General features: G+C 47.7%; 2 protein-coding genes across 5 annotated transcripts; one reads left to right on the top strand and one right to left on the bottom strand.

Annotated features, from left to right (window-relative positions):
• Positions 1 to 802: 802 nt before the first annotated feature.
• KCTD2 (potassium channel tetramerization domain containing 2) lies at positions 803 to 16,343 on the bottom strand. 3 transcript variants are annotated; one of them, XM_030837603.3, is made up of 7 exons: positions 16,074 to 16,343; positions 15,784 to 15,954; positions 14,060 to 14,168; positions 11,440 to 11,531; positions 6,993 to 7,088; positions 4,777 to 4,902; positions 803 to 3,640 (listed from the first exon to the last, which is right to left on the bottom strand). In XM_030837603.3, the coding sequence occupies exons 1-7, from the start codon at positions 16,326 to 16,328 to the stop codon at positions 3,611 to 3,613; spliced, it is 879 nt and encodes a 292-aa protein (XP_030693463.1). In that variant the 5' UTR covers positions 16,329 to 16,343; the 3' UTR covers positions 803 to 3,610. The 3 variants fall into 3 exon arrangements, with proteins under 3 accessions (XP_030693463.1, XP_030693459.1, XP_060146037.1); XM_030837599.3 differs by having other exon boundaries at positions 15,784 to 16,176; XM_060290054.2 differs by lacking the exon at positions 803 to 3,640 and adding an exon at positions 3,647 to 3,894 and having other exon boundaries at positions 15,784 to 16,221.
• On the top strand, positions 15,286 to 21,182 carry ATP5PD (ATP synthase peripheral stalk subunit d). 2 transcript variants are annotated; one of them, XM_030837604.3, is made up of 6 exons: positions 15,286 to 15,429; positions 18,016 to 18,146; positions 18,430 to 18,526; positions 20,476 to 20,547; positions 20,776 to 20,838; positions 20,982 to 21,182. In XM_030837604.3, exons 1-6 carry the CDS (start codon positions 15,412 to 15,414, stop codon positions 21,111 to 21,113), a joined length of 513 nt encoding a protein of 170 aa, XP_030693464.1. In that variant the 5' UTR covers positions 15,286 to 15,411; the 3' UTR covers positions 21,114 to 21,182. The 2 variants fall into 2 exon arrangements, with proteins under 2 accessions (XP_030693464.1, XP_030693465.1); XM_030837605.2 differs by lacking the exon at positions 15,286 to 15,429 and adding an exon at positions 16,294 to 16,448.
• The last annotated feature ends 4,350 nt before the right edge of the window (positions 21,183 to 25,532 follow it).

The following is a 25,532-nucleotide window of genomic DNA, read 5'->3' as shown; positions in this document are numbered from 1 at the left end:
CCTTTGCGGTTTTCCGCGCTCCCAGCAGCAGCCTCACTGAGCCCTGAGATGGCAGCATCCCTCTACAGGCCCCTCCTCCCAGCCTCGACCGTTTAATGCCAACCTCTGCCCTTTGCTCCCCAGTCCCGGGAGCGATAACTGTGTCCTGCGACCACTACAGCTGTGACACCCGAGTCCCCTGGGCCCTCTCCTTTCTCCACCACCTGTCGACGACGGCTGTGGTCTCCCGTCGGAGCTGTTACAGCCACACACCTTGCTCAGTACCTTTCTGTGTACACACCACCTCCCCAACTGTAAGCGCCCCATAGGAGGGACGACCTAACGCCTTTTGAGGATCCCACACCCCGCCTGATGCCTTAGGGATCAATACTTGACGTGCTGGCGACTCGATTCTCACCTCACGTTTCTTACCCCTCCTCTTCCTTGCAGAGAAAATGGGCACCCCGTCCCTTATTCTCTTCCAGGAAGACTTTTTTCCCTTGAAAACCACCTCATGCCCGCCCCCTGTCTCTTTCCGGCTCTCTGGTGGGAAGCCCATCTGTCCCCACCTTCTGTTTCTGGGCGCTCTCTGGGTCCTTTCAGATGCAGTCAAATGAAAGCCAGGAGGAAGAAGGCCCAACACCCCCTCAGGCAGTTTTAGCAGCAGGAGAAATCAGGGCTTTGTAAGAAGCCCTGCTAGAAAAAGGTGCAGTGAAATTCATCCCCTGAGGACAGCATGACAATCACCAATAGTGAGTGACAGCAGGAACCCAGGAGCTCGCAGTATCGGAAAACATACACCAAAGGTTTCAAGATTCAGAAGTCTGTTTCATGTCTTTATTGACCAGAGAGAAAAAAAAAGGGGTCACAGCATTTCAGACTTTATTCAAACACACAAATGGTAACAAAGGGCACCCACAAGTGACAGGCATGGTCCCTAAGGCCTGGCTCAAAGGCCATGCTGGAGGGTGTGGGTGACTTCTCAGCCCTACTCCCTCAGCATCTCTGTCCCTTCCTCCTCTGCACCTCACGGACACCCCTGAGATCAGTTAAAATTGTGCAGAAACTAAGTTACTCTAGAGGAGGTTGGGCCCTGCCTCACTGCCAAAAAAGAGCAGGTTCTGAGGAGAAGATGGAAGCGGGCTTCGGGGTCATCACTCAGGAGACGCCAGGCTGCTCCCTGGGTCTGGCCTGCATCACCCACGGCCTCGGACCTGGGCAGGGAAGGAAGCAGGGAGACACTCCCCACGTGGCAGCCCTGGGCAGCTGGAGAGCGTGGGTCACTGGTCATGTGATACCCCCCAGCCCATGGCCAGACCTCTGCCTGAAGTTACTCCCCCGGAGGGAGAAGGCTTTCAAGAAAAAAACACCAACTAGGTTCATAAAGGGCTTGGGTAAAACACTTTTCCAGAAACCTTAAGAAACGAATCACTCTCAGATTCCTGGAGCGTTGGAACAACTGAAATTGTCATGGGGTTGCCGGGAGGAGGGAAGCTTGGTGAAAGGCAGCCCTCTAGTTCCTCAGATCACTTAGCAAGGGGCTCAGCAGTCTTTTCGCAGGCTCCACGGTGGACCTCTGAGAAGCATGATGAAAGAAACAGTGCATCCTGAGGTGCTGGCCCGCGCCTCCTCGCTCCTCCTTGCTGGCTTGGGACCAGAGGCTGACCATCAGGTGAGCCCCAGAAAGCAAACCTGATTGGCCGCGAGGCCCCACATGCAGCTGCTTCCCCTCCTTTCAGTCCGACGGTTCTTATTCAGATCGGCCAAAGAGCACCTCGCCCATCGCTCTGTGCTACTCAGGGCAGCTTTTCCTTGACTCACTCAAAATCTTTTTTTTCCCTGAAAGATGACAGGATGGACATCTGTCACCTTTCTGAAGGGGTGACTGTTTTTATTGTAGGTAGAAGTTCCTCTAACGTTTTACAACTGTAAAAATCCTGGGCTCGGGCCAGACTTCCGAGGTGCCGACGTGCACGTTCACGTTGGTGCGCAGACATGGCGTGTCAGCAGACGCCCTGGATACACACTCCTACCCTACTCTACACAGACACATGAGGGCAATGTGCGAATCCTGGAGAAGGGTCAGGCCACCTGGGCAGGGGCAGGTCACAGGCTCGGAAGACATTTGGCTTAGTCGATAGTCATTTCCAAAACACCATGACCCCAGACCCACGCAGTAAGCAGCTGAGCTGTGGAGCAGAGAGAACCTCAGCTTTGAAGGCGCCCAGGAGCCATGGGCTTGAGGGGCTCTTATGGATGGAGCATTCCCCACGGGCACCTCCCCCTCCTCCAGACCATCTGCCACCCTAAGAAAGTCACCCGGGGCAAAGTCAGGATTCTCTGGTCCCTTTGCGTTCCACGACTGCTCATCGAGACTCAAAAGCTTAGAGAGTCCAGTTACCAGCTCCGAGGGCACAGCCCAAAGGAGGGCTTTCCTCCTCTGGGTCCAACAGCGTTTGATCCTCGACGCCTTGGCACTCCACAGAAAGAAGTGGTGGTGAGGGCTAGGTCAGAGACGGGGGAGTCCTCAGACTGCCCAGCAAACCCACACACACTATGGGGGATGGTGGGGGGTGGGGCTCACTGACGCCGCCCAGGTCAGAAACCAAGAAGAGACACAAATATCGCACTTTTGGTCAAGGCATTTCCAAGAGACGATCACAAAAATGATACCACTTTTGGATACGACAATATAACACATTTGGCAACTTTCAAAGTAAACAGCCGGCCCCACCCCAAGCCATCGAGGGTCCAAAGTCCCTTTACCCTCAGCCCCAGTTTAAAAAGTCAGGGAAGGAAGATGGGCCAATGCAGGGCAAGAAAAGGCTGCAGAAGCAGTTACATCAACTACCTAAAGCGCCTGTCTGTCTGTCTGATTCGGCGCAGGTGCCGCCTGCCTCAAACCTCTTCTTGGGGAGAAAGCAAGCTATCTGGGGGGTCCAGGCTGCTGGAGACAAATGACGCCAAGCTGAACATGGTAGCAGCTGGGTGCCCCGAATCCAGAGCTGCAATCCCCAGTCTCCAACCACCACCAAGGACACCCTATCCTCCCCCTCCTCCAAGAGGCTTTGTTCATAGGAATGTGGGGTACTCTGGCAACTCTATCCAAACCTCAGTTCAACAACCTGAAGCTAGAACCCTTTGCATCTGCTGCATTATTTGGGGGGGCATGGGCCGGGAAAGATGGTGTTACAAAGCGGCTGCTAATGTCCGACGTGGCCCACTCAGGTGGAAACATGGCACGGCGCAGGGAAAAACCTCTTCCTTTGCTCCAGCTTCCTTGAAGCACAGCATATGTGCAAAGACCTAGGCCTTCCTCTTCCCCTCCCCCTAGCCCTAGATCAGCTCCAGCTGAGAACCCGGCCCAGCTGCTCTCATAAAGATTTGTTGTAACATTGGCTAAGAAAACAGAAGCAGGTACTGAAAAGGTATTCTGCAGCCGGAAGCGGCCTCTGTCTTCCGGTTCCTGTGGGTGGGGCTGGGGTTCCTTTGGTTTTGACCAGAACACTTCTCCACCGGGGGGCCAGGCTCAGCTTTGCTTTGCAGTAGCTCGGTTACTGTACAGGAGCAAGATTTAACTTCACAGAGGTGCTCTGCTGGGTTGCTCTCTCGTTGGTTAGGACTCCGGACTTTACATCCGAGATCCTCTCTCCTGAAGAATCTGGAAGGGGAAGGTGGGGAAGAGGGCTGAGGCTTGGAGGCTGGATGCAGACTGCTTTTGGGCGGTGGTTGCTTACCGGACCGCCAAGGGAAGAGAAAGAGCCCCGGAGCTGCTTTCCACTGGACCCCACGGAGCAGCACGACAATCGCTGTTACCCCAGGAAGCCAGGCAACCGCCCCTGAAGCACTGCAGTTGTAAAAGACTTTTGCTGAACACGGCCACGCCTAAGTTTACGTGTTGTTGGACCACTTCCCCTGTGAGAAAGGACACGGTCCGGGCTCACCACATACTGATGATTTAGAAGCATGTATGTGTGTCTGTGTACGAGGGGGCACAGTGGAGGAAAAAAGGTAACAGTGTGCAACCATTTTCCAGTAACTTCAGGGCGTCAGGGGGCGGGGGAATCACAAAGGTAACCAAACTCCTTTTCTCTTGAGATGGCAGAGAAAGAGAGAGAGAGAGAACAGTTTCAAAATATAAAGGTGAAATACTTTCCAATTTTGAGTTTCAGAATTCTCACCTTATAGTAATTAATGGCCATAAGCTTTTTCATTGATTTGACAGAGGCTGGGAAAAGACTACCCTATTTTGGTTCACATGTCCTAACTAAAAGCCTCTGTCACTGCTCCAAAAGTCCTGATTTAATTTACAACAGTCAGGGGCTCCCCTGGTGGCGCAGTGGATAAGAATCCGCCTGCCAATGCAGGGGACACAGGTTCATTCCCTGGTCTGGGAAGATCCCACATGCCACAGAGCAACTAAGCCCGTGCAACTAAGCCCGTGCGCTACAACTACTAAGCCTGCGCTCTAGGGCCCACGAGCCACAACTACTGAAGCCCGTGCGCCTAGAGCCCGTGCTCTGCAACAAGAGAAGCCACGACAGTGAGAAGCCCGCACACTGCAACGAAGAGTAGCCCCCGCTCGCCGCGACTAGAGAAAGCCTGCGTACAGCAACAAAGACCCAACACAGCCAAGAAAGAAAAATAAATTACAACAGTCAAAAGGCCAAAATGAAGGAGAAATGCAAAGCTGGCTTGAGAAGGAAAGGGAAGAACCTGTGAGCAACAGTTCAGGCAAGGCCTGCGCAGGGGCTGAGAGCAAAGGGTCAGAGACGAAAGTCGGGTGAAGGAACTTACCTTTGCCTTCTCGCTCGGCTCAATGACAATGCCATTGGTAGAATTATTTAATTCTCTGGAGACAACACAAAGGAATTCTGCCTGATCCTCATTTCCATAGTTATAGGAAGATCCGATGCTGATTAGCTGATAAAACAAGAATATGGTGAACATACAAATAGTGATCTTAAAATATTTAAGTGGCACACAAATCCCTCCTCCTCACTGAACTTTTGTTGTTTTGCTGCTCAAAGGATGAAGAATTCTCTGGGTCTATCAAGGCCCCAGGGGATAACTGGATCCCAGCTGTGCACCAGGCTTCCCCAAAGAAAAGTGTGAGTTCTGCCACTGTCCCCTCACCCAAGCACTTGAAACAGTGCCAAAGGCAGCAGCCAGGATTGATACGGTCACATTATTCCTTCTAGCAAACATTGAGGGGAAATAGAATGCTTCTGTGAATGAAAACGGACACTTGCTTCAGCCAAAACACCTACACAGAGCTGGCTCATCTTTAAGCAGAAGCCCTAGACAGGAGACCAGAGCTCGGGAGGCTCTGGAAAGCACCACGCGAGAGTCACTGAAGAGCTGCTCAAGCCAAATGCTGCTGCAACTTCTAACCTTTTTGGTGAATTGAACTCAGGCTCTAGTCTAAAGAGGAAATACGGATGCAGAGAGGGAGAAGCTGAGCCCGAGGGTGTGGTCATCCTGGCAAGTCTGCAAGGCCTCAAGTCGGGAGACCATGGCTGACTTGCTGTATGACCGGGCTGCGGACACCTCAGCCTTCCTGGGCCTTAACTTCCTCCTCCATGTAATGGAGTCAAAGGGAGCAGACTTGGTCCTCCCACAGCACATCAATAAGATGAGAAAAACAGCAGGATAAATTATTCATTAGTTTCACAAAGAATAGTTTTAAAAAGTTGTTATAGGGACTTCCCTGGTGGCACAGTGGTTAAGGATCCACCTTCCAAGGCAGGGGACACAGGTTCAATCCCTGGTCCGGGAAGATCCCACGTGCCGCGGAGCAACTAAGCCCGTGCGCCACAACTACTGAGCCTGAGCTCTAGAGCTTGCGAGCCACAACAAAGAGTAGCCCCCGCTCGCCGAAACTGAAGAAAGCCCGAGTGCAGCAATGAAGATCCAATGCAGCCAAAAATAAATAAATAATTTTTTATTAAAAAAAAAAAGTTGTTATAATATCCTTTGTCTTTGAAACTTTATACCAGGGAAAAACTACTTCTGGAGTGGAAGTATGGTGACATTTTGAAGAACACCTGAACAAGAACTAGGCTGCCACATACAGGTAGCACTGATTCTGCAGTGGAGCTGAGTGTGAGGAATCATCCAGTATTGGTTCTGAAGACAGAGACACCTGTGTGTTTGATCTATAACATAATACTGTTAACACATAGAGTAACTGTTATTTAAGAAGGTAAGCTTATGGTGACAGTTCAGCTGATCTCTTAAATCTACCTAAAAACAGGCATGATTCATTGAATTTATAACACAGTCATTCTGTTCATGCTCAGCCTCCCTTGAAGACAACAGATGAACAATTCTGCCATCTAGTGGAAGAAAGCAGTAAAATCCTGGCTCTCAGACACTGTTTTGAGGCCTCAGTCAGGTCACAGGCACAAAGCTAAAGAAGAGAAACCCAGAGTGAACGGAAAGGACCTCGCCATCCTCCTTGATGTCTGATCCCTTCACATCACAGCTGTTCACCACGCCGTGCATGGTGGATGGCGCACACACTCGGAAGGATGAAGATCTGACCCTGGGATAAGCAAAGGGAGGGTTGTTGCTAAACCCTGGTCTTCTTTAGCTACTTATTCTAGAAGGTGTCAACAAAGCACTTTTTTTTTAACATCTTTATTGGAGTGTAATTGCTTTACAATGGTGTGTTAGTTTCTGCTTTATAAACACAGCACTTTTGAAAGGAATCCCTCTGAGGGAAAAAAGCCCAGAGAGGCACTTTCAAGCCTAAACAAACTGGCTGGCTCTCTCTGGGCAGAACCACGCGGAAACTCTGGATATGAAGCTGGGAGACACAAGCCTACCCTCAGCTCTCCCCAACTCATCACGTCCTACCACGCAAAGAGTCCACGTGGAGCGGCTCTTTCTCCGTTTTGGAACAGGATCACACCTGGCCCCCACCCGACTCCCAGGGTGATTAACTGGCTACAGACGGTGACTGGCTCCGAGACTGAGATACAGGGCTGCTCCCACGAAAGAAACATTACCTGTTCGAATTTCCAACCATCAGACATAGTGGACACCATCTGCGTGAGCTCCTCTTCTTGGCACTGCAGGACTCTGTACACGTGCTTCACGGGGCCCTGTGACAACCACACACAGACTTTGAGGACCGGTTTCAAGGGCACAGCAGTTTGCAGCTGCCTCGGTGAGACTCTCCAAAAAATAAAGACTGGAAAGGAGTTTGCTTGGAATTTTTTTCTTGGCGGCCACCCACTATCCCCTTTGCAAGCAGCACTGTAGTTTTTCAATAAAAACTTACCCAAGAAGAAAATAAGGGGTCCAAGAACATGAATAAAATAAAATAATCCTGAACTCTGGAGGGATGAATCATGTGAGTGACCATATGCTGATAAACTGAAGACTTCATCTATTTCCCAAAGTAGAAAATAAGAGTAAAACTGCTCTGGACAAGAAAGTCACATTTTCTTCTTCAGTCACTATAGCTGACATACACGCTGAAAATGCAGACCATATCTTGGTTTATCCAGAATGATACCTTATATATGGGAATAATACATTAAATAGGGACCCCATAATATACACATGTTCAAGCTATTCTACCCTCTGCTGAAGCTACCTGGAAGTGTTTCAGTGTTACATGGTAACATTCCTGCTATATATATGTGTATAATAAAAAAATATTTGGTCTTTGTTCCTGGTTCCTTGCACAGACCTCCTAAAACCTTTGGAAATTCGAGTGACAGAAGTATCTTTTGGGGACTTCCCTCGTGGTCCAGTGGTAAGACTCCTCGCTCCCAATGTAGGGGGCCCGGGTTCGATCTCTGGTCGGGGAACTAGATCCCACATACATGCCACAACTAAGAGTCTGCATGCGGCAACTAAAAGATCCCTCACGCTGCAACCAAAACAAACAAACAAATAAATAAATAAATGGGGGGAGTGTCTTTTGTATGCTAATGAGCTGGTCACCAGAAAGACTGAGGGAGTTAGAGGATTAGAACTTTCAGCCCCATCCTGTGACCCTGGGGGAAGGGGGAGGGGCTAGAGATTGAGTTCAATTACCAAAGGCCAATGATATAATCAACCTTCCCTACCAAATGGAACGTCCTGAAAAAAGCGATGGGGTTCAGGGAGCTTCCAGGTTGGCAAACACATCCGTGTGTTGCGCAGCTGGGGGCTGGCGCGTGCTGACTACACGGGGACAGAGGCTCCTGTGCTCAGGACCCTTTAGGACTTCACCCCATGAATCTCTCCATCTGGCTGTTCATTTGTAGCCTTCATAATAAACTATAGTAAGTAGAGCATTTCCTGAATTCCACGAGTTAGTCTAGTAAATTACTGAACGTGAAGGGGGCATTGTGGGAGCCCCCGAATTTGTCACCAAGCCAGACAGAGTGCAGGCGGCTGGGGACCCAGACTTATGACTGGCATCTGAGACCCGTGGAGTCTGATGCTGACTCTGGGTGGTCAGGGTAGGGACAGGATTGAACTGTTGGTCACCCAGTTGGTGTCAAAGATTCAGAGAAAGGCCATTTGCTGGCCAGACTCAACTCTCTAGAACGTAAGTTAGAACCGAAAGCCAAAAGGCAGAGCAACTCAAATCGATGCCCCACGGCCGCAGCACTAAGGCCCCTGCACTTCACTGACACTTGTGATCTGGCCCATGGGGGACGAGACGCCAGTCACGAGAGAGCCAGGGTGGCTGCAGGGAGGCAAGCTCGCCAGATGGAAGTTCCAGTTCCCAGAAGGACAATTACAGGCGCACAGGAGGACTCGGTATTTAGCAATCTGGGACCATTCAGTGTTGGGTGCAAAGCTGCCCACTCACTACCCATCCCAGAGGGCATAAGGCACAAACAGCAACCCAGGTTCACAACAATGACTCCTGGTCATGGAGAGAGGGGTCAGTTGTGTTCAATCGGATTTTAAGGAAATATGGACTGTTCCCTTAAGAATGATGAAAACTTAACACTTTTTCAAAAGGACAAGCTGGCTTCAGCTACCTAGAAAATTCATTTTAGAACAACTTGGGGAATACTGGAAAAATAAAAGCAGCTACTGATCACCGAGTGCTACAAGCCCCAAGTGTGACACCCTTCTCCTCTAGTCTTCACTGCAGTCCTGGAAGGCAGGTGTTGGCTTCCTTCTACACATGGGACACTGGTGTTCGGAGCACAGTATCTTGCCCAAGCTGTACAGCGATTAAGTGGATTGGAGGTAGAGCTGGGACTTGAGCCCAGATCGGCCTGACAACATTATAATCTTTCTTGTATACTTTGTCCTTCTAAATGAGGTACAGCTACCATTAAACAAGGTGTTAAGGTAAAAAAAATTTTCTTCCATGTAAAATACAGGACAAATCTTCTGACAATTCCAATTACTCTAGTCACGCATTTCGGAAACAACCAGATGTCTTATATTGTAAGATGGAGAGCATCCGAAAGACCTGAGAGTGGCCACAGCTGTCAAAGTCCCAGGTATTTAAGATATCTGTGCTGCCTCTTTTTTATTCTCTTCCAAAGTAAACCATTGGTGCTCTCAAATGCACCAAGATTAATCACCTAGCAAAAAATACTACCAAGGACGGCAGAGTAATAGAATGGTGGCAGCCAGTAAAAGAGGTGTGAGGTCACTGAGAAAGGGCAGAGTAGGTCCCCCACATCTTGGGTTTCGCCCTATCGTCTGCCATGTGCGTCTCCTTTCAAAGCAGACAAGTTAAAGGAGATAACGTGTTTGAAGGGACAGCCACGGAAATCCACACTCAGCCTTAGAGCCACTTGGGACAAATGCAAAAGGGGACGTCATTGAACAACATCAAATCCATTGCCCAGAGTTCCACTAAATAAAGAGGACAGATGGAAAGATCAATTAACATCAAAAGGGTCTTGACATTCCTAGAATAAAAAAGCTTCCAACTGGGTATAAATCCACAAGCCTCAGAATCTAGAGAACTAATTAACTGCTGTCATCAAATAGAAATCTAACGATGCTCTCAAGGAATTTGCTAATGGCAAAGAACTGAGTGTTCAGGGGCCATGATTCGAATGGTTTCAAATGACATACTCTACGGTACCATCAATATTTATATTAAGCAATCAAAGGGGTTTTTTGGAATGTGGAAAACTGAGGATGAGGCAATATTCTCAGAACGTCTGATCTATTAAGTGTCTATAATAGTGAAAGATGCCATGTAAATATACTATGAGATGGCAGAAAGACCGGTGACACTAGATCATATTTCATATGGTAATCTGCAAACCAAATACAAGTTCATCTTTGAACATTAAAAAGAAGCCTTTCAGCCATTGGGCAGATGTAAGAGAACTAAATGAATAAGCCTTTCCACCTTTGCAAAGTGCTAGAGATAAAATGTATAAGAGAGTTCATTTTTTAGCATAGGTGTCCGTTATTCATCCAGATAATTCCATTTAGAGCCAGAAAAATTTTGATATCTGAAGTCTTACACAGAAAGAGCAAGGAACTATTTTTTACTTTTGAAAAGGAACATACTGCCTTCTTATTTCAAGGAAAATTCTATATTGCAATAGATTAGATCTCAAGGAAGCGACCACCACCGGTATCTGATGGGATAAGAGGCAAGTCTTGCTGGAGTCCAACTCTGCCCCGTTACTGCAGCTAAACTCTCTTAAAATAGAGCCTAAATACACGAAAGGGAGTGTCTGTGTTTCTTGCTAGACTTTAAGCTTCTTGAAGGCGTGGACCTTCTCCTATCAGTTGGGGTCCCCAGGGCCTAACAGAAGCTATTGTGGCCACTTACTTAGGACACATGATGGGTGACGAGACATGAAATGAGGTAAGAGTGCCTCACTGCCTTCCGTTCTGTTCTCAAACTATGTGGCAAATTCTGTTTGATTTTTGTTACCATATCTACTAGGTTAGCATAAAAATCCAGACTTCATCATAAAAAGAGAAGCTTGACATTATTTTCTTCGAAGCATGATTCGCAAACCACTTGCAAAGTCTATGCCATGACTGGTTTCAAGAGGCTGTCAGGAGCTCGATGTGACATGGCCACAGGCTGAAGGCTGGTCCTAATAAACAGAAGCCAACAGGCGGAAGCAAGGCCTTGTTTGGCCTCCACGTGGACATGAAGGGAGACAGATACTCCGCCGGAAAGAACAGGCTTTGAACCTCAAGTGCAGTGGCTCCTCCCACTGCCAAATGGAGAGCGGCCACGACCTCCCGCTCTGCTAAGGGGACACGGGGCTGTTTCGTCTACTTTGTGATTTCTTCTCCTCTGTTTCCTTGTTCTGAACAAGGCTGGCAGAGTACACGCTGTCTGTCTGGCAGACGGGCGGTGTTCCGCACAGAGACCTCCAGCTCTACGGGGAAAGGCAGGGCTCTGGCCATCATCCAGAGATCACATCATCCATTTCAAGTCACACCCAGACACATGGACAAAGAGAGCCACTTGGGATAGCTTCCCCTTAAGAGCTCAAAACCCATTACCTGTGAAGTTCTGTTCTCGTTGTCCCGTATCCTTTCCTTAACAAGTCGCACGAGAGACGCAATGTTATAAAACTCCGCTTCCTCCAGCACACCTAGAAGGACCAAAACTGTAGTTAGATGTGTGTCAAGTCCCCAGAAAACGGCAGGAAGAGGCTGGAGTTCATGAGCTTGCTAAGAACTCTATCTTTCAAATGCAAGTCTAGTCTAACTCCTTCAGCCTGGGAAATGTTTCTTTGCTGTTTGGTGTGCACCGTGACCTCTTCCCCAATGGCAGTGAGTCAACAGTGCTCTGTTTACTCCGTTTCACCCCTGCAGTTTCCCACCTGGCACCTTCCCCTGCTCTCCCTGCACCTGCCCGTGAGCTGCAGGACACCTTTACCATATGTCACTTAGTTCCTGGAACTAGTCCCACTGGACAACTCTTGAGCTTGCAATTTCTGCCCAGTTTGTCCTAAAAATGACCAAAGGTCTGTGTGTTTGTTTGTGTGTGTGTGTGTGTGTAAATTTATGTGGACCAAATTTAACAAGATGCTTATTATTTGAACAATATAAGAGGCAGTCATTGAAAGAATCCCATGCATAGGACTTCCCTGGCGGTCCAGTGGTTAGGACTCGCAGCTTTCACTGCCAAGGCCCTGGGTTCAATCCAAAAGAAAAGAATCCCATGCTAAACAAAATCAAAGGCCTGGGCTTCCCTGGTGGCGCAGTGGTTGAGAATCTGCCTGCCGATGCAGGGTACACGGGTTCGAGACCCGGTCTGGGAGGATCCCACATGCCGCGGAGCAACTAGGCCCGTGAGCCACAACTACTGAGCCTGCGCGTCTGGAGCCTGTGCTCCAGAACAAGAGAGGCCGCGACAGTGAGAGGCCCACGCACCGCGATGAAGAGTGGCCCCCGCTCGCCACAACTAGAGAAAGCCCTCGCACAGAAACGAAGACCCAACACAGCCATAAATAAATAAATAAAACAAAAACAAACAAAATATCAAAGGCCTGAGACAGGATAACTAAATGGGATGTGTGATCCTGCACCAGGAATAAAATTTGCTATGAAGACCATTAATGGAACAACTGATAAAATTAGAATATAAGCTATAGTTAAGGTGTTCATCAATATTAAGTTTCCTGAATTTGATAACTGTATTGTGGTTATGTGAGAGAATGTCCTGTTCTTGAGAAGTACACACTGCAGCATTAAGGGGTGAAGTCTGTAAACTAGTCTCAAATAGTTCTGAAATAAAAACTAGAAGAGGGAGAGGAAAAAGAGCGGGGAGGAGGAAACAGAGAATGTATTGTAATGCAAATATGACCAAAAAATGTTAAAAATTGGTGAATCTGGGTAAACGGAGTTCTTTTCTCTAAATCTGAAATTATTTCAAAATGAATTTTTTTAAGGCATTAGAAAAGATGCTTCAGATTCCTCTTTTCAAGAAACAAGAGTACCCATGAGTTGGTAATTGCTGAAGCTGGATGCTGGGTGGAATTTACTGCACTATTCCCATTACTTTGTATGCGTTTGAAATGTTAAGGAGAAAAAAAAAGGGAGAGTGATTCCTCTTGACTGGTTTTAGCAGCAGTGTTCTGCAGCCACTTCATTAATTAGCACGGCCATTACAGCTTTCTCACGCAGAGCTAAAGCTCCCAGGTCAGGGTGCCCTGGCTCTAGGGGCAGGCCCCAGTCTTCAACGGAATGCCTCAGTGAGACCAAGATAGCCTTTTATTTTTTATTTTTATTTTTTTTTAACATCTTTATTGGAGTATAATTGCTTTACAATGGTGTGTTAGTTTCTGCTTTATAACCGTGAATCAGCTATACATATAAATATATCCCCATATCTCCTCCCTCTTGCGTCTCCCTCCCACCCTCCCTATCCCACCCCCAAGACAGCCTTTTAGAAAGATGTCTAGACCCACTTACGGTCCAAATGCTCTACAAACCAAAAAGATGAGTCAAATAACGATGCACCTGACAATGGGCTGGAGAATGAATTAGGTCAGATGCAAAAATTTACAAGGAAGCATGAGACCAGTCTTAAAAGAAATGAGGCCAAGCCTTTATTATTATTTCTTTTACAGCTGCAAGTTCAAACTAAAATTGAAAGTACGAATAGCTAAATGTCAGAGATTTGTTGCTTCAGGCTGTGGACATTCACGGCTAGCAATAAGTAAATGTAAAAAGGGGTCCTGACAATTCTGCAGGTTCAGAAAAAACTCCAAAGCTATCTCCAAAGCTGAGCTACGTAGCTTCCTTCTCCCGAAGGAGGCTGAAGCGAACCGAAAGGGGCTCCTTCAAGACCCTCTCGGACGAGACCAGGTAATTGGAGGCTCCCTATTTATTTTCGTAAAGCTTTCCTACACTATCTACTGCACGTGAGTTTGATGAAAACCTCAAAATTCAAATCTCAGGACTTCCCTGGCGGTCCAGTGGAATGACTTCTCGCTCCCAATTCAGGGGGCACGGGTTCAATCCCTGGTTGGGGAACTAAGATCCCACAGGCCGCACGGCGCGGCCAGAAAAAAATAAAATAAAATCTGTGGGGAAAAAAAATTTCAAATCTGTGAAACAGCTCTAAAGATTTGACCTGAACTTTGAAAACGCCCAATGCAAACATCGTTCTTACCTTCTTCTGCCAACTCCTTCGTAATGATGAGCTTCCCATGGCGGAGGTAGTTCAGGATAGGACCAAAGTAGGTAGGGTCCCTGTCAATCAGATAGGCCCCTGTCTCATCCTGTCAACCAAACATAAGGGTATCACTGTGGAGCTTTCAGGCTAAGTCAGGGCAGGGTTTCCACCTCTCTGTCACAATACACGAGTGAGAGGGCAAGTTTTGCTAGATATTTATCACAAACTATTGGCAAGAAGCCTAGCTTTGTGTATCTTGTACTTCAAGATCATTTCAGGGAGGGTGTTACAGATGTACAGTCATATTCATCATCTAGGCATTAACTTGAACTTCTAAAATTTTTACTCTGACGCAATTACCAACATTCTTCCTTTGGGATACTTGTTATAAAGAAACCGAGGAAGAAAATGCCATAGTTGCATGATCTAAATTTTTGCTTGAGATGGACATTCTGACTTCTCTATTGTGCCTGAATCACATTCCTAATTCTAAGAAAACCTCTGTTCAGTTGGCAATGCTCCAGAACTCAGGGCCAACAACCGTGGGAGTCTGCATTGGCAGCTGTAACTCACACACTCCAGATCTGCGCCCACAGGAAGCTTGGCACAGCCAGGACTTGGCTCTGAGCAGTTTTAATCCTACTCATCTTTACAGTAAAGGGAACAAGAAGAAACTGGCTTCTACTGCAACAAGGACAATTTGGGGTAGATCAAATAATTCCTTTAGAATAAGCAAGGTTTTGGAAACTCTTTAAAGTTAGGGCAGGACAGGTTTCCTTCAATCTGAGATTTATTACAGGAGAGGCAGAAGATGAATAAATGAAATCAACCAACGTTTACCCAACTCTAGCTCTGTTGCAAGGTAACAGCTAAGTGCTCTATGGGATACAAGGCGCTGTAAGCAATGATCAATGCTTTTAAGTCGGAAACTAAAAGATGAACGTGTAAAGTTAAAAAAACAACTCAGACAACAGCTCAAACTGAAAACGGGTTAGGCGCCTTGTCACCTCTCAACTCTCTGGTTAGCAGCCATGCAACTTGCCCAACAGCACTCTCAGGGTTTCATTTTCCCTGGTCTTAACGGGTCAGCTTAGGTTTGCACTGGCAAATGACAACCTCTTTCCAAGGAACGTATCTGATCTCAAATATCGACCTAAAACAATGACAGTTACCAGACAGGAGCTCAGGGACCAGGACCACAGGAAAGAAGTGTGATATCATGAGAAGCACTTCCTGCAGCTGTCGAAGCCATCATCAGACCCAGGCTTTCACCCAACTTGGCAGAGGGGTCCGAGAGGAAGTCTGAGAAAGCTACAAAGATGCCTTAGCTCACCCTGACCCAGTTCTGGATGCATCTGGCACAGGCGGTGAGGGGCTGACGAGGAGCCAGGGGAAAACTCATGCAGACCTGAGGGGCTGGGATGAGAGGTGCAGAGAGGAATACGGAGAAGGGGTGTGGAATGGGTTCTCGTGGGTGAAGGTGGGCACAGTATGGGGAAGGAGCCGCTGAGAACGAAGGGTGGCGTCAGAGAGAAAGCCCGCGTGCGCCTGAGGATGGGGGAGAATAGCCCCGGGGGTTAGCCTGGCGGGGAAATAGGAGGAGGAAGGGGTCCCGGCCCGAGGTGCCCGCCAGTGAGAAGCGTGTTGCAGGAATCGGGGGACAAGCCTAGGAGGAACGAGGGGGTCTGAAGGCCGGGGGCGCGCCCGAGGGCGGGGCACACCTTGTCTGAGTCCAGCTCCGGGTCCTCCTGGCAGCAGAGGCGGCAGAGAAAAGACTTGGGCTCCCGGCCTAGGGTCTGCCTGGTGGTCACGAAGTAGGTGCCGCCCACGTTCAGCCGGACCCAGCGGGCGGCTCCACCGCCCCCTGCCCGCTCGGGCGGTCCGGGACCCGGCTCCAGCGGCTGCGCGGCGGCGGTGGGCTGGCGGCCGTGCCCGCGGGGCGTGGGGCCAGCGGGGCGAGGGCTGGGGGGCCCGCGACCCGGGCCGCCACCGTCGCCCAGCCCACTCCCGCCACCCCCTCCCAGCCCCGCCATCGCCGGGTCCAGTTGCAGCTCCGCCATCTTGGGCCGCCACCGCCGCCGCCGCTGCCCGCGCGCCGCCGGGCCGGCCCATCTCTTGGCAGGGAGAGCCGGGCCGGCCCATCGGCGGGGGAGGGGCCGGCGGAGAGGGACGGGAGCGCCCCCAACCAGCTCCCGGGGACCCTGGCAGTAGAGGCTAGGCGCCCGCCTTCGGGGACGGGACTTCCGGAACCAGCCCCCATCACCATTGGCTGACCTGAGAAATAGGGCCCGCCCCCTTGGCTTTGGGGCTGGCTGAGGGGAGGATTTCCGGTGACCCACTTCCGTTCTTTGGTGGTGTGGACTGTGGGCCGCTGGGGTCGGTGAAGGTGAGTGAGGTTTGGGGCGTTAGGTCCGACCCCAGGGGGTTCCTCTGCTCTGCCGCCTGCAAACCTCGGCCCGACCCTTGTCGCGCCCCTACCGAGGACGCCGGGCCCTGCGGTTGCCCTGCTGGCAGTGTCCCGGCTGTAGCTGCTGCTCCGCGCTCCCTTCCTTTCCCCTCCCCCGAGCGCGAGGTCGCAGGGGCCAGTCTGTGACCCTGCCGCGTCTGACTTAGGCACTTCCACTAACCTTGTCTCGTCCAGCCCGACCCCAGCCTGGCCGACTTCAGTAGTCCGGTTTGGAGGCTGCGGAAACGTTGCCGGGAGATCGTTTTAGCTTGCTGAGTGACACCCAGCAGGCTGGAGGGCTGTGCCCTTCCCTCCTGAAGGTTTCAGCATTCGAGCGTGTGGAGCTTTCAGAGCTTCTCAAGTGCAGGGTTCATTTACCGATTCAGCAAATATTCACTGAGCACCTCCTGTGCAAGATCTGTTGTTCTAGGCGCTGGGGATTCAGCAGTAGATAAGAGACAGCAATCCATTTATGAACCCTATCTTCTGTGCTTGGAAAAGTCTCTGTAAGGGCACTTATTTCTCTGGTGTATTTAAAGAGATGCCCCTCACCTCCACTCCAGGAAACATAACCTATCCTGAGAGTGAAAGGAAGCGGCAGGTGTTGGATACGTGTCTTGAGATCCTGGGGAAGATTTCTTCCATCTTCCTTGTAATCCAGCCCATAACTTGTAAAGACCTTTGACATTTCAGTCTTTTTCCTAATGTTTGACATTGATCTTATTTAGTTTAAGTTGACTATTTTCCCATATTCTATCCTGGTTTTAAAAAAAATGGCTGTAATCACTTTCCATCTTCTCTCACATTCACACATGTATTGAATACCTTTTTTAAGCATATTGCCAGTATACTCAGGGTTTGTGCTAACACTGCAGGGGATCATCAGACATGAATAGGAAGGTGCAGGTGTATTACTAATCTGACAGGGAGCGGGTAGAGAGCCCCTTAAGTTTGTATAAGATTGTAGAGCAAATTGATGTGCACAATTACATCTGATATTTTTAACAGCCTTCTTAGGTAAGCAGGGCTATTATCCCCATTTTTCAGGTGAGGAAATTTTGGTCGAGAGTCTGCCCTATTTAAGCCTTGTTGAAATGGGGGTATGTGTCAGGTTCTATGCACTGGAGAATCAGTGAATAAAACGCAAACTGAGTGGAAATGCATTTAAATTATTTTGTGTAATGCATGACTGTTGCATTACCAGTATTTCCAAAGGTACATGGAGTGCAAACACTAGAGAACTGGGCTTTGGTAGGTTAGGAATTGGGGAATAGGGGGAGGACCATCTAGTGGGGAGAGAATATATTTATATGCCAGGTTGCACACCTTGAATTTGAAAAGGTAAATTGTCCTCTTTCTGATTTAGTAATCCTAATTCCTTTAGTTGACAGATATACCCACACATATGATGCTGATCTATTTCTGAAATACCTGAATGTTTCTAAGATGCCCTTCAGACGATCCTCTCCAAGAGTCCTGTTTTGATCTGACCAGTTTTATTTTCTAGGCTCTCCAGATGGCTGGACGGAAACTTGCTCTAAAAGCCATTGACTGGGTAGCTTTTGGGGAGATCATACCCCCCAACCAGAAGGCTGTTGCTAACTCCCTGAAATCCTGGAATGAGATCCTCACCTCCAGGTCAGTATCTTGCTGAGAGGGAGCCTCTTAACCTGTCACTTAATGTGGAAACAAAATGTGCTTTGGAATTGCACATGAATTTTTGATGTTCTTCCGGCAGAAAGTATAAAGAAATCCATGCATTTTCCAAATACAAGTAATTTTTTTGCATTCCTTTGATCTCCCTCCAAGGGAAGAGTGTGATGATAGCCCCAGGCCATAGGAATAAGGAACAGGGAAATTGCTGTGTGAATTTTTTGTTGCTCATGGAACAATCTTAACTTTTGCTTTTCTACGTGATCAGGTTGGCCGCTCTGCCTGAGAAGCCACCTGCCATCGACTGGGCTTACTACAAGGCCAGTGTGGCAAAGGCTGGCTTGGTGGATGACTTTGAGAAGAAGGTGAGACTTCAGGCAACTAAAGTTCTGGTCTTGTAACACGTCCTGCTTGGGGAGCAGGACGGTGGACAGTTACACATGCAGGATGACAGGGGGGAAAGAGGGGTGGAATTAACACCCAGAATCCAAAGGAGGCTCAGGAGAGATGGGTGTGGCCAGAGGTCTTGTGATGATAGATTTAAATGGTAAATAGGTGCAGAGACTTCAGGGTCTCTTCATTCAGCTGGTTTCTTATCCAAGGAAACAGTATGGCAGAGCCTTAACCTGGGAGCCAGAGGGCTCTTGAGTTGGATGTTTCTGGCCAACTCTGAGTTCCTTCTTAGCTCCCCACCTGTCTCCTTTTAGAACAAACGTAACATTATTTTTCTATCCTTTTACTGTTTTCCTCTTTTCTCTGCTGTCTTTTTTAATGTCCCTTGGAGCTGTGATCTCTTGCTCGCCTATCCTCTTCTGATGTTAAATTTCAGCATCTGTAGTTTGTTGATTCAACAGTTGCTTATTGAGGGCCCACTCTGTGCCAGGTGCAGTGCTAAGTGCTGGGGCCACAACACTAAGCTGTCTTCTAAGGAGACCATCTCCTCCATCTCCATTATGCAAACATGACTTACGCCAGTCCACTACGGTTTCTTTTAAAAGAGAAATCAGGGGACTTCCCTGGCGGTCCAGTGGTTCGGACTTTGTACTTCCACTGCAGGGGGCACAGGTTCAATCCCTGGTCAGGGAAGTAAGATCCTGCATGCCGTGTGGTGCAGCCAAAGAAAATAATAATAATAAATAAATTTTTAAAAAGAAAATCAAAGAGATTTTATATATTTATCATTGGAGAGCATTGTTACACTGTAGTAATTAATGCTGAACCATAGTGTAGTGAAACCCAAAGTAATACATTAGGAAAAAAACAATAATTTTCTAAACCTGTGATCTGGGTAATACAGAGTTGCTACTCAACATCTAATAAAGCTCTTACTTTCTATTGTGAATTATAGAACACTACGTTTCTTTGGCTGTGTTGGGTCTCTGCTGCTGCGCGCGAGCTTCCTCTAGTCGCGGCGAGCGGGGGCTACTCTTCATTGCGGTGCGCAGGCTTCTCATTGCGGTGGCTTCTCTTGTTGCGGAGCAAGGGCTCTAGGCATGCAGGCTTTAGTAGTTGTGGCATGCGAGCTCAGTAGTTGTGGCTCATGGGCTCTAGAGCGCAGGCTCAGTAGTTGTGGCGCACGGGCTTAGTTGCTCCATGGCATATGGGATCTTTCTGGACCAGGGATTGAATCCATGTCCCCTGCATTGGCAGGCGGATTCTTAACCACTGTGCCACCAGGGAAATCCTAGAACACTACTTTTTATAAAGCCGTATGTTTTTAGGGAACCTTAGGAGTGACATAGAACTGATAAATGTGTAAAGTAAATTTTTCTGGATTTTTGTATATAATCATCTCTAGAACTCTGGACACTGAGGATTCATTATGCTGTGGTCAACGTCAAATACTTTCCAATTCCAAATATCTCAATGAATGAGCCTTGTCTTTTACAAATATATGCCAAGCTGGGCAACATCAGTGGATTTTCTAAAAATAATGTAAACGTCTTCTGTTCAATGTTATTTGAGTGCAATAAAATGCAGAATTCTTAAAAAAAAAAAAAGATCAGAATTTCTTTAGAACTGCAGGGTTCTTTGAGGTCATCAAGTCCAACTCTCTTTATCAGGTGAAGAAACTGAAGCTCACTGTAATAAAGAATTGTCCAAGGTCTCCAGTTAGTTAGTGATGGGGCAGAGAAGAACCTTGAGCTTCCCTTGGTAGTCTAATACTCTTTCCACTATGACGCCCTAGATGCATGCTGGTTTCCTCCCTGAACGGAGAATGTGTTTTTATACGCTCTATTACGATTAGCAGCTTTGAGCCCTTTTGGAGGGCTCTTGGTTATATTAACGACAACTCACTGTCACTGTTTTGTAGTTTAATGCCCTGAAGGTTCCTGTGCCGGAGGATAAATATACTGCCCAGGTGGATGCTGAAGAAGAAAAAGATGTAAGTATTGGAGGCTCTTATTTATTCTAAAATTCTCTTAATTCTGTTTCTTCCTAGTAAGGTTAAGGTGGAGTGACTTTAAAGGATCAATAGAAAGGAATGAACTATTAATAAACGCAATAACATGGATGAACCTCAGAATAATTATGTGAGTGAAAGAAACCAGCAGAGGAGGACATACTGTGTGATGACGTTTCTGTAAACAGAATTTCTCCCTTCTCTTAAAAGGTGAAAATTTGTGCTGAGTTTTTGTCTCTCTCTAAGAGCAGGATTGAGGAATACAAGGAAGAGGTAAGGATGAGCCTAGGCCTTTGCTTATATTTCCTCTCTTTCACGGCCACACATCTTTCACCTAGTGAGGGTAACCTGCCTTGGTTTCTTTTTTGCATCTCTGCAGCCCTATTTATCTTAACACAGTTCCCGTCTTTTTCTAGCTGGAGAAGATGAAGAACATCATTCCATTTGATCAGATGACCATTGAGGACTTGAATGAAGTCTTCCCAGACACCAAATTAGATAAGAAGAAGTATCCCTACTGGCCTCACCAGCCAATTGAGCAATTATAAACTTGAGTCTGGGAGAAAGCTCTGGCCCTTGAATTATAAACTCTGGACATTAAAAATAATTATATAGTGCTGTGTGTGTCTGCTCCTTTGCGGTTGAGATAGTTAAACTCTGGAGTTACCTCACTGGGAGCGGAGTTTTTGTTAAAATGGAAAGGTGTGCCTATAGGTGTGTGCTGTTGCCTAATGGTGAGGGCCTGTAGGAGCCAGTTGCTGAGCCCCCAAGGCTGCTGAAATCTTAACAAATAACAGTAGGGTCGATGACAGTGTTTTTCACTGGAATATGGTAAAGAGGAATCATTATCTACTGATTGCCTTGAACTTTCTCTTTGCTTTCAAACCATTGATTCCTAGGGAGTGCTTCCTTCTACGTGTCCATGAGTAAGTCACATGCAGATGTAACAGCAGGGCGAGTAGCAGCAGGGATCTACTTTTCTGTGCTTCAGCTCTTCAGTTTAAATGTGGTATGAAAAGAAATTTTGTCACAAAGTTAAAACCTGTTATAGCTTTGTATATGAACGTAGGAAATTATTTTAATTCCATTGTTTCATTAAAAAAGATCCTAGGGCTTCCCTGGTGGCGCAGTGGTTGAGAGTCCGCCTGCCGATGCAGGGGACACGGGTTCGTGCCCTGGTCCGGGAAGATCCCACATGCCGCGGAGCGGCTGGGCCCGTGAGCCATGGCCGCTGAGCCTTCGCGTCCGGAGCCTGTGCTCCGCAACGGGAGAGGCCACAACAGTGAAAGGCCCGTGTACCACAAAAAAAAAAAAAAAAAAAAAAAGATCCTAGTATTGATTGTAGTTAGCAGGACTCCTGAGCAATGCCAGGAAGTGTAGGTGGTTTAAAGTAAGATGAGGTGGTGGGGGCTTCCCTGGTGGCGCAGTGGTTGGGAGTCTGCCTGCCGATGCAGGGGACACGGGTTCGTGCCACAGTCCGGGAAGATCCCACATGCCGCGGAGCAGCTGGGCCCGTGAGCCATGGCCGCGGAGCAGCTGGGCCCGTGAGCCATGGCCGCTGAGCCTGCGTGTCCGGAGGCTGTGCTCCGCAACGGGAGAGGCCACAACAGTGAGAGGCCCGCGTACCGCAAAAAAAAAAAAAAAAAAGATGAGGTGGTGGGAAAAGTTCTATTGCCCTTGAAGTCAGAGGACCTGGTATGCCTATTGCTTATGCCTGCCCTTGGCCATTTAGTTGCTGGTTCTAGACTAATCGTTTACCATCTCGGGACTTTCCTTTTCTCATTTACAAACATCACGATTGTAATGAGAATTAAATGAGGTAACCTGGGAAGTTTCTTGGTAAGAAAGTGATCTAAGCAAAGGCATCTGGCTTGACATGGCTTGATATGGCTTAAATCCTGTAGGAAAAACCTACCGAGGGGCTTCCTTGGTGGCTAGGTGGTTAGGAATCCGCCTGCCAATGCAGGGGACACGGGTTTGAGCCCTGGTCCCGGAAGATCCCACATGCCGCGGAGCAACAAAGCCCGTGCGCTACAACTACTGAGTCTGCGCTCTAGGGCCCGCGAACCATAACTACTGAGCCCGCACGCCTAGAGCCCGTGCTCCGCAACAAGGGAAGCCACCGCCTGCGCACCGCAACAAAGAGTAGCCCCCGCTCACCATAACTAGAGAAAGCCCAGGCGCAGCAATGAAGACCAAAAAAAAAAAAACCTACCAGGGGAAGGGTAATGTGCACAGGCCAATAATTTTGTGACACTTCTGCCAGAGATTCCAGAATTTACTGGAGAAGATCAACAGTTGCTGATAACGCTCAAAAAAGTAATGTAGTCTTAAAGGACATAAGCAGAGGAAGCCTGGGGCACTATCACCTCTAATTTGTAGGGCAGGGGCTAGGCCGAAGGTAAACTGTAATTGAGGAGCAAGGCATGTTCCACTTAGAGCTGCTTTAGTCGTAACATAATCTGATGTTCAGCAGTAGTTCTGCCAGATGGACTTCAATGCACAAAACGAGTACCCTTCGCTCCCTCCCCCCAGGCTGTGAATCATTGAACTGGCACCCAGCCATCCAGCTGAAGATACAGGGATTCAGACAAGTGAAAACATGGGAATCTTAGAAAAAGCCATTGAGTTTGCTTTTGGAGTGTGGTTAGAACGTGTGTTCAAGGGAAGAAGCAACATGAGTCCTATGAAAGTTTTGTAACATAAAGGGAGGGGTCCCTAGCACTTGAGGGAGAGCCTTTGGAAGACTCACAGGAAGAAACAACAGTGAAAAACTGACAACGTGCTCTCAGTCCAAGGCATTTAGGAAGGATTGGGGCACTTTTAAGTTTTATATCCTGAATCATTTGAAGTTTTTGCATTGAGCATGCATTGATTTTACATTAAAAATTATCACTAGTGGGGCTTCCCTGGTGGCACAGTGGTTGAGAGTCCGCCTGCCAATGCAGAAGACACGGGTTCGTGCCCCGGTCCGGGAAGATCCCACATGCCACGGAGCGGCTGGGCCCGTGAGCCATGGCCGCTGAGCCTGTGCGTCCGGAGCCTGTGCTCCGCAACGGGAGAGGCCACAACAGTGAGAGGCCCGCGTATCGCAAAAAAAAAAAAAGAAAAAAAATATCACTAGTAAAATAGGATTATGCTTTTCAAGTCACAAGAGAGAAAAGTACATCCTATATGGCAAAAGTTAAAGAAATCAGCAAAAACGTAAGTAGCATAAATACAGAACCAAACATACTTAGGATTATTATGGATCAGTAAAGACCCCTATTAGAAGACAGTAATTCAAACTGGGTCAGCTAAAATCCAACTACAAGCTGTCCATCCTTTAAAAAATAAAAGGCAATTCCCTGGTGGTGCAGTGGTTAGGACTCGGTGCTTTCACTGCTGGGCTGGGTTCGGTCCCTGGTGGGGGAACTAAGATCCCACAAGCAGAGGCGTGGCCAAAGAAAAAGTTAAAGAAGGATACATTGGCTATATCAAGGGTTCCAACTCCTTACTCTACAAACCGGCATTGAAGGAAAAAAAAAATGCATTTATCCTGCTTTAATTTAAACAACGGTATTTCAGGATAAACTAATAGACCTAGTTAATGATAGAAAGTGCTTTACAAACTATGCGGAAAGAAAGCAACATTGGAAAAAGCACTATTTTGTAATCCCTAATGAAATACAGTTGACCCTTGAACAACACGAGTTTGAACTGCATGGGTCCATGTATATGTGGACTTCTTTCAATAAGTACATACTACAGAACTACACCATACAAGGTGGGTTGAATCCAAGCTTGGTTGAATCTGTGGGTGGGTAGGGGCCAACTGTAAGTTTAGATTACTTGACAGAGGAGGGTCAGCAACCCTAATCTGCAGGTTGTTCAAGGGTCAACTGTGGTTTATTCAGGCAAAGATCATTAATGGATGAGACCATAATATGAAAGTCTGATGAAGCACTTGACAGTGATCAGGCTGTCACCTCCTGATGCCAAGCCCATATTATGTACCTTCTGACATATTAACTACACAGCACCATTTGAAAGTATTTTTGCCAAAATGTTGAACCTGGATTTAAAAATCAAGGCATTAAAAGTAACTTCCAATTTAGAAGAAATATCTGGGATAGAAGAACAAGTTAAATGACACCACAAAGAAGATAACTCCAAAATGTGGGACATTTTACAGGAAATCTGACCTTTTGTTATTCAACATGTCAATGGCGTGGGGCAGGAGAGGAGGGAAGGTGGGGCAGCTTTAGATTAAAAAGCGACCCGGCATCCAAATCCTGTGTGTTTGGACCTTATTTGGATCCTGATTTGCACCAGTCAACTGTAAAAAGATAATTAATTGAGATGATTATTGAAGTATGTAGGGATAAAACGATGTGATGTCTGGGATTGCTTTAAAATACTTAAGAAAGGGCTTCCCTGGTGGCGCAGTGGTTAAGAATCTGCCTGCCAATGCAGGGGACATGGGTTCAAGCCCTAGTCCGGGAAGATCCCACATGCCGCGGAGCAACTAAGCCCGTGCGCCACGACTACTGAGCCTGCACTCTAGAGCCCACGAGCCACAAGGACTGAAGCCCGCGTGCCTAGAGCCTGTGCTCCACAAGAGAAGCCACCACAATGAGAAGCCTGCGTGCGCAACAAAGAGTAGCCCCCCCCCCGCTCACTGCAACTAGACAAAGCCCGCGCGCAGCAATGAAGACCCAATGCGGCCATAAATAAATAAATGATTTAAAAAAAAATACTTAAGAAAAAGAAAAGGATAAAAGGGATTAATAGAGTGAATGCAACAAAATCTTGATAACTGATGGATCTAGGTTGGTTCATTTACTATTCTCAGTTTCTGGGTATGTTTGAAATTTTTCATAAGAATTTTTAAAGCATGGGCAGAAATGTAGATTTATAATATTACTATCTAGCAAAGTAGAAATCGAGACAAAAACATGACATGGGCCAAACGCAGCTCTTAACTA

The sequence above is a fragment of the Globicephala melas genome, chromosome 20 (genome assembly GCF_963455315.2).
Source record: "Globicephala melas chromosome 20, mGloMel1.2, whole genome shotgun sequence".
Classification (NCBI taxonomy): Eukaryota; Metazoa; Chordata; class Mammalia; order Artiodactyla; family Delphinidae; genus Globicephala; species Globicephala melas.
The sequence above is the reverse complement of the archived record's forward strand: the minus strand, read 5'-3'. Positions and strand labels throughout refer to the sequence as shown.

Coding starts and splice junctions, on each gene's coding strand:
- KCTD2 (XM_030837603.3), bottom strand. CDS start 16,328: ATGGTGATGGGGGCTGGTTCCGGAAGTCCCGTCCCCGAAGGCGGGCGC. Junction 14,169..15,783: donor CGGAGCTGGACTCAGACAAG/GTGTGCCCCGCC, acceptor TTTGGTTGACAG/GATGAGACAGGGGCCTATCT. Junction 3,641..4,776: donor AGCCGAGCGAGAAGGCAAAG/GTAAGTTCCTTC, acceptor TTCCCCTTCCAG/ATTCTTCAGGAGAGAGGATC.
- ATP5PD (XM_030837604.3), top strand. Junction 18,147..18,429: donor AATGAGATCCTCACCTCCAG/GTCAGTATCTTG, acceptor CTACGTGATCAG/GTTGGCCGCTCTGCCTGAGA. Junction 20,839..20,981: donor TTGAGGAATACAAGGAAGAG/GTAAGGATGAGC, acceptor GTCTTTTTCTAG/CTGGAGAAGATGAAGAACAT.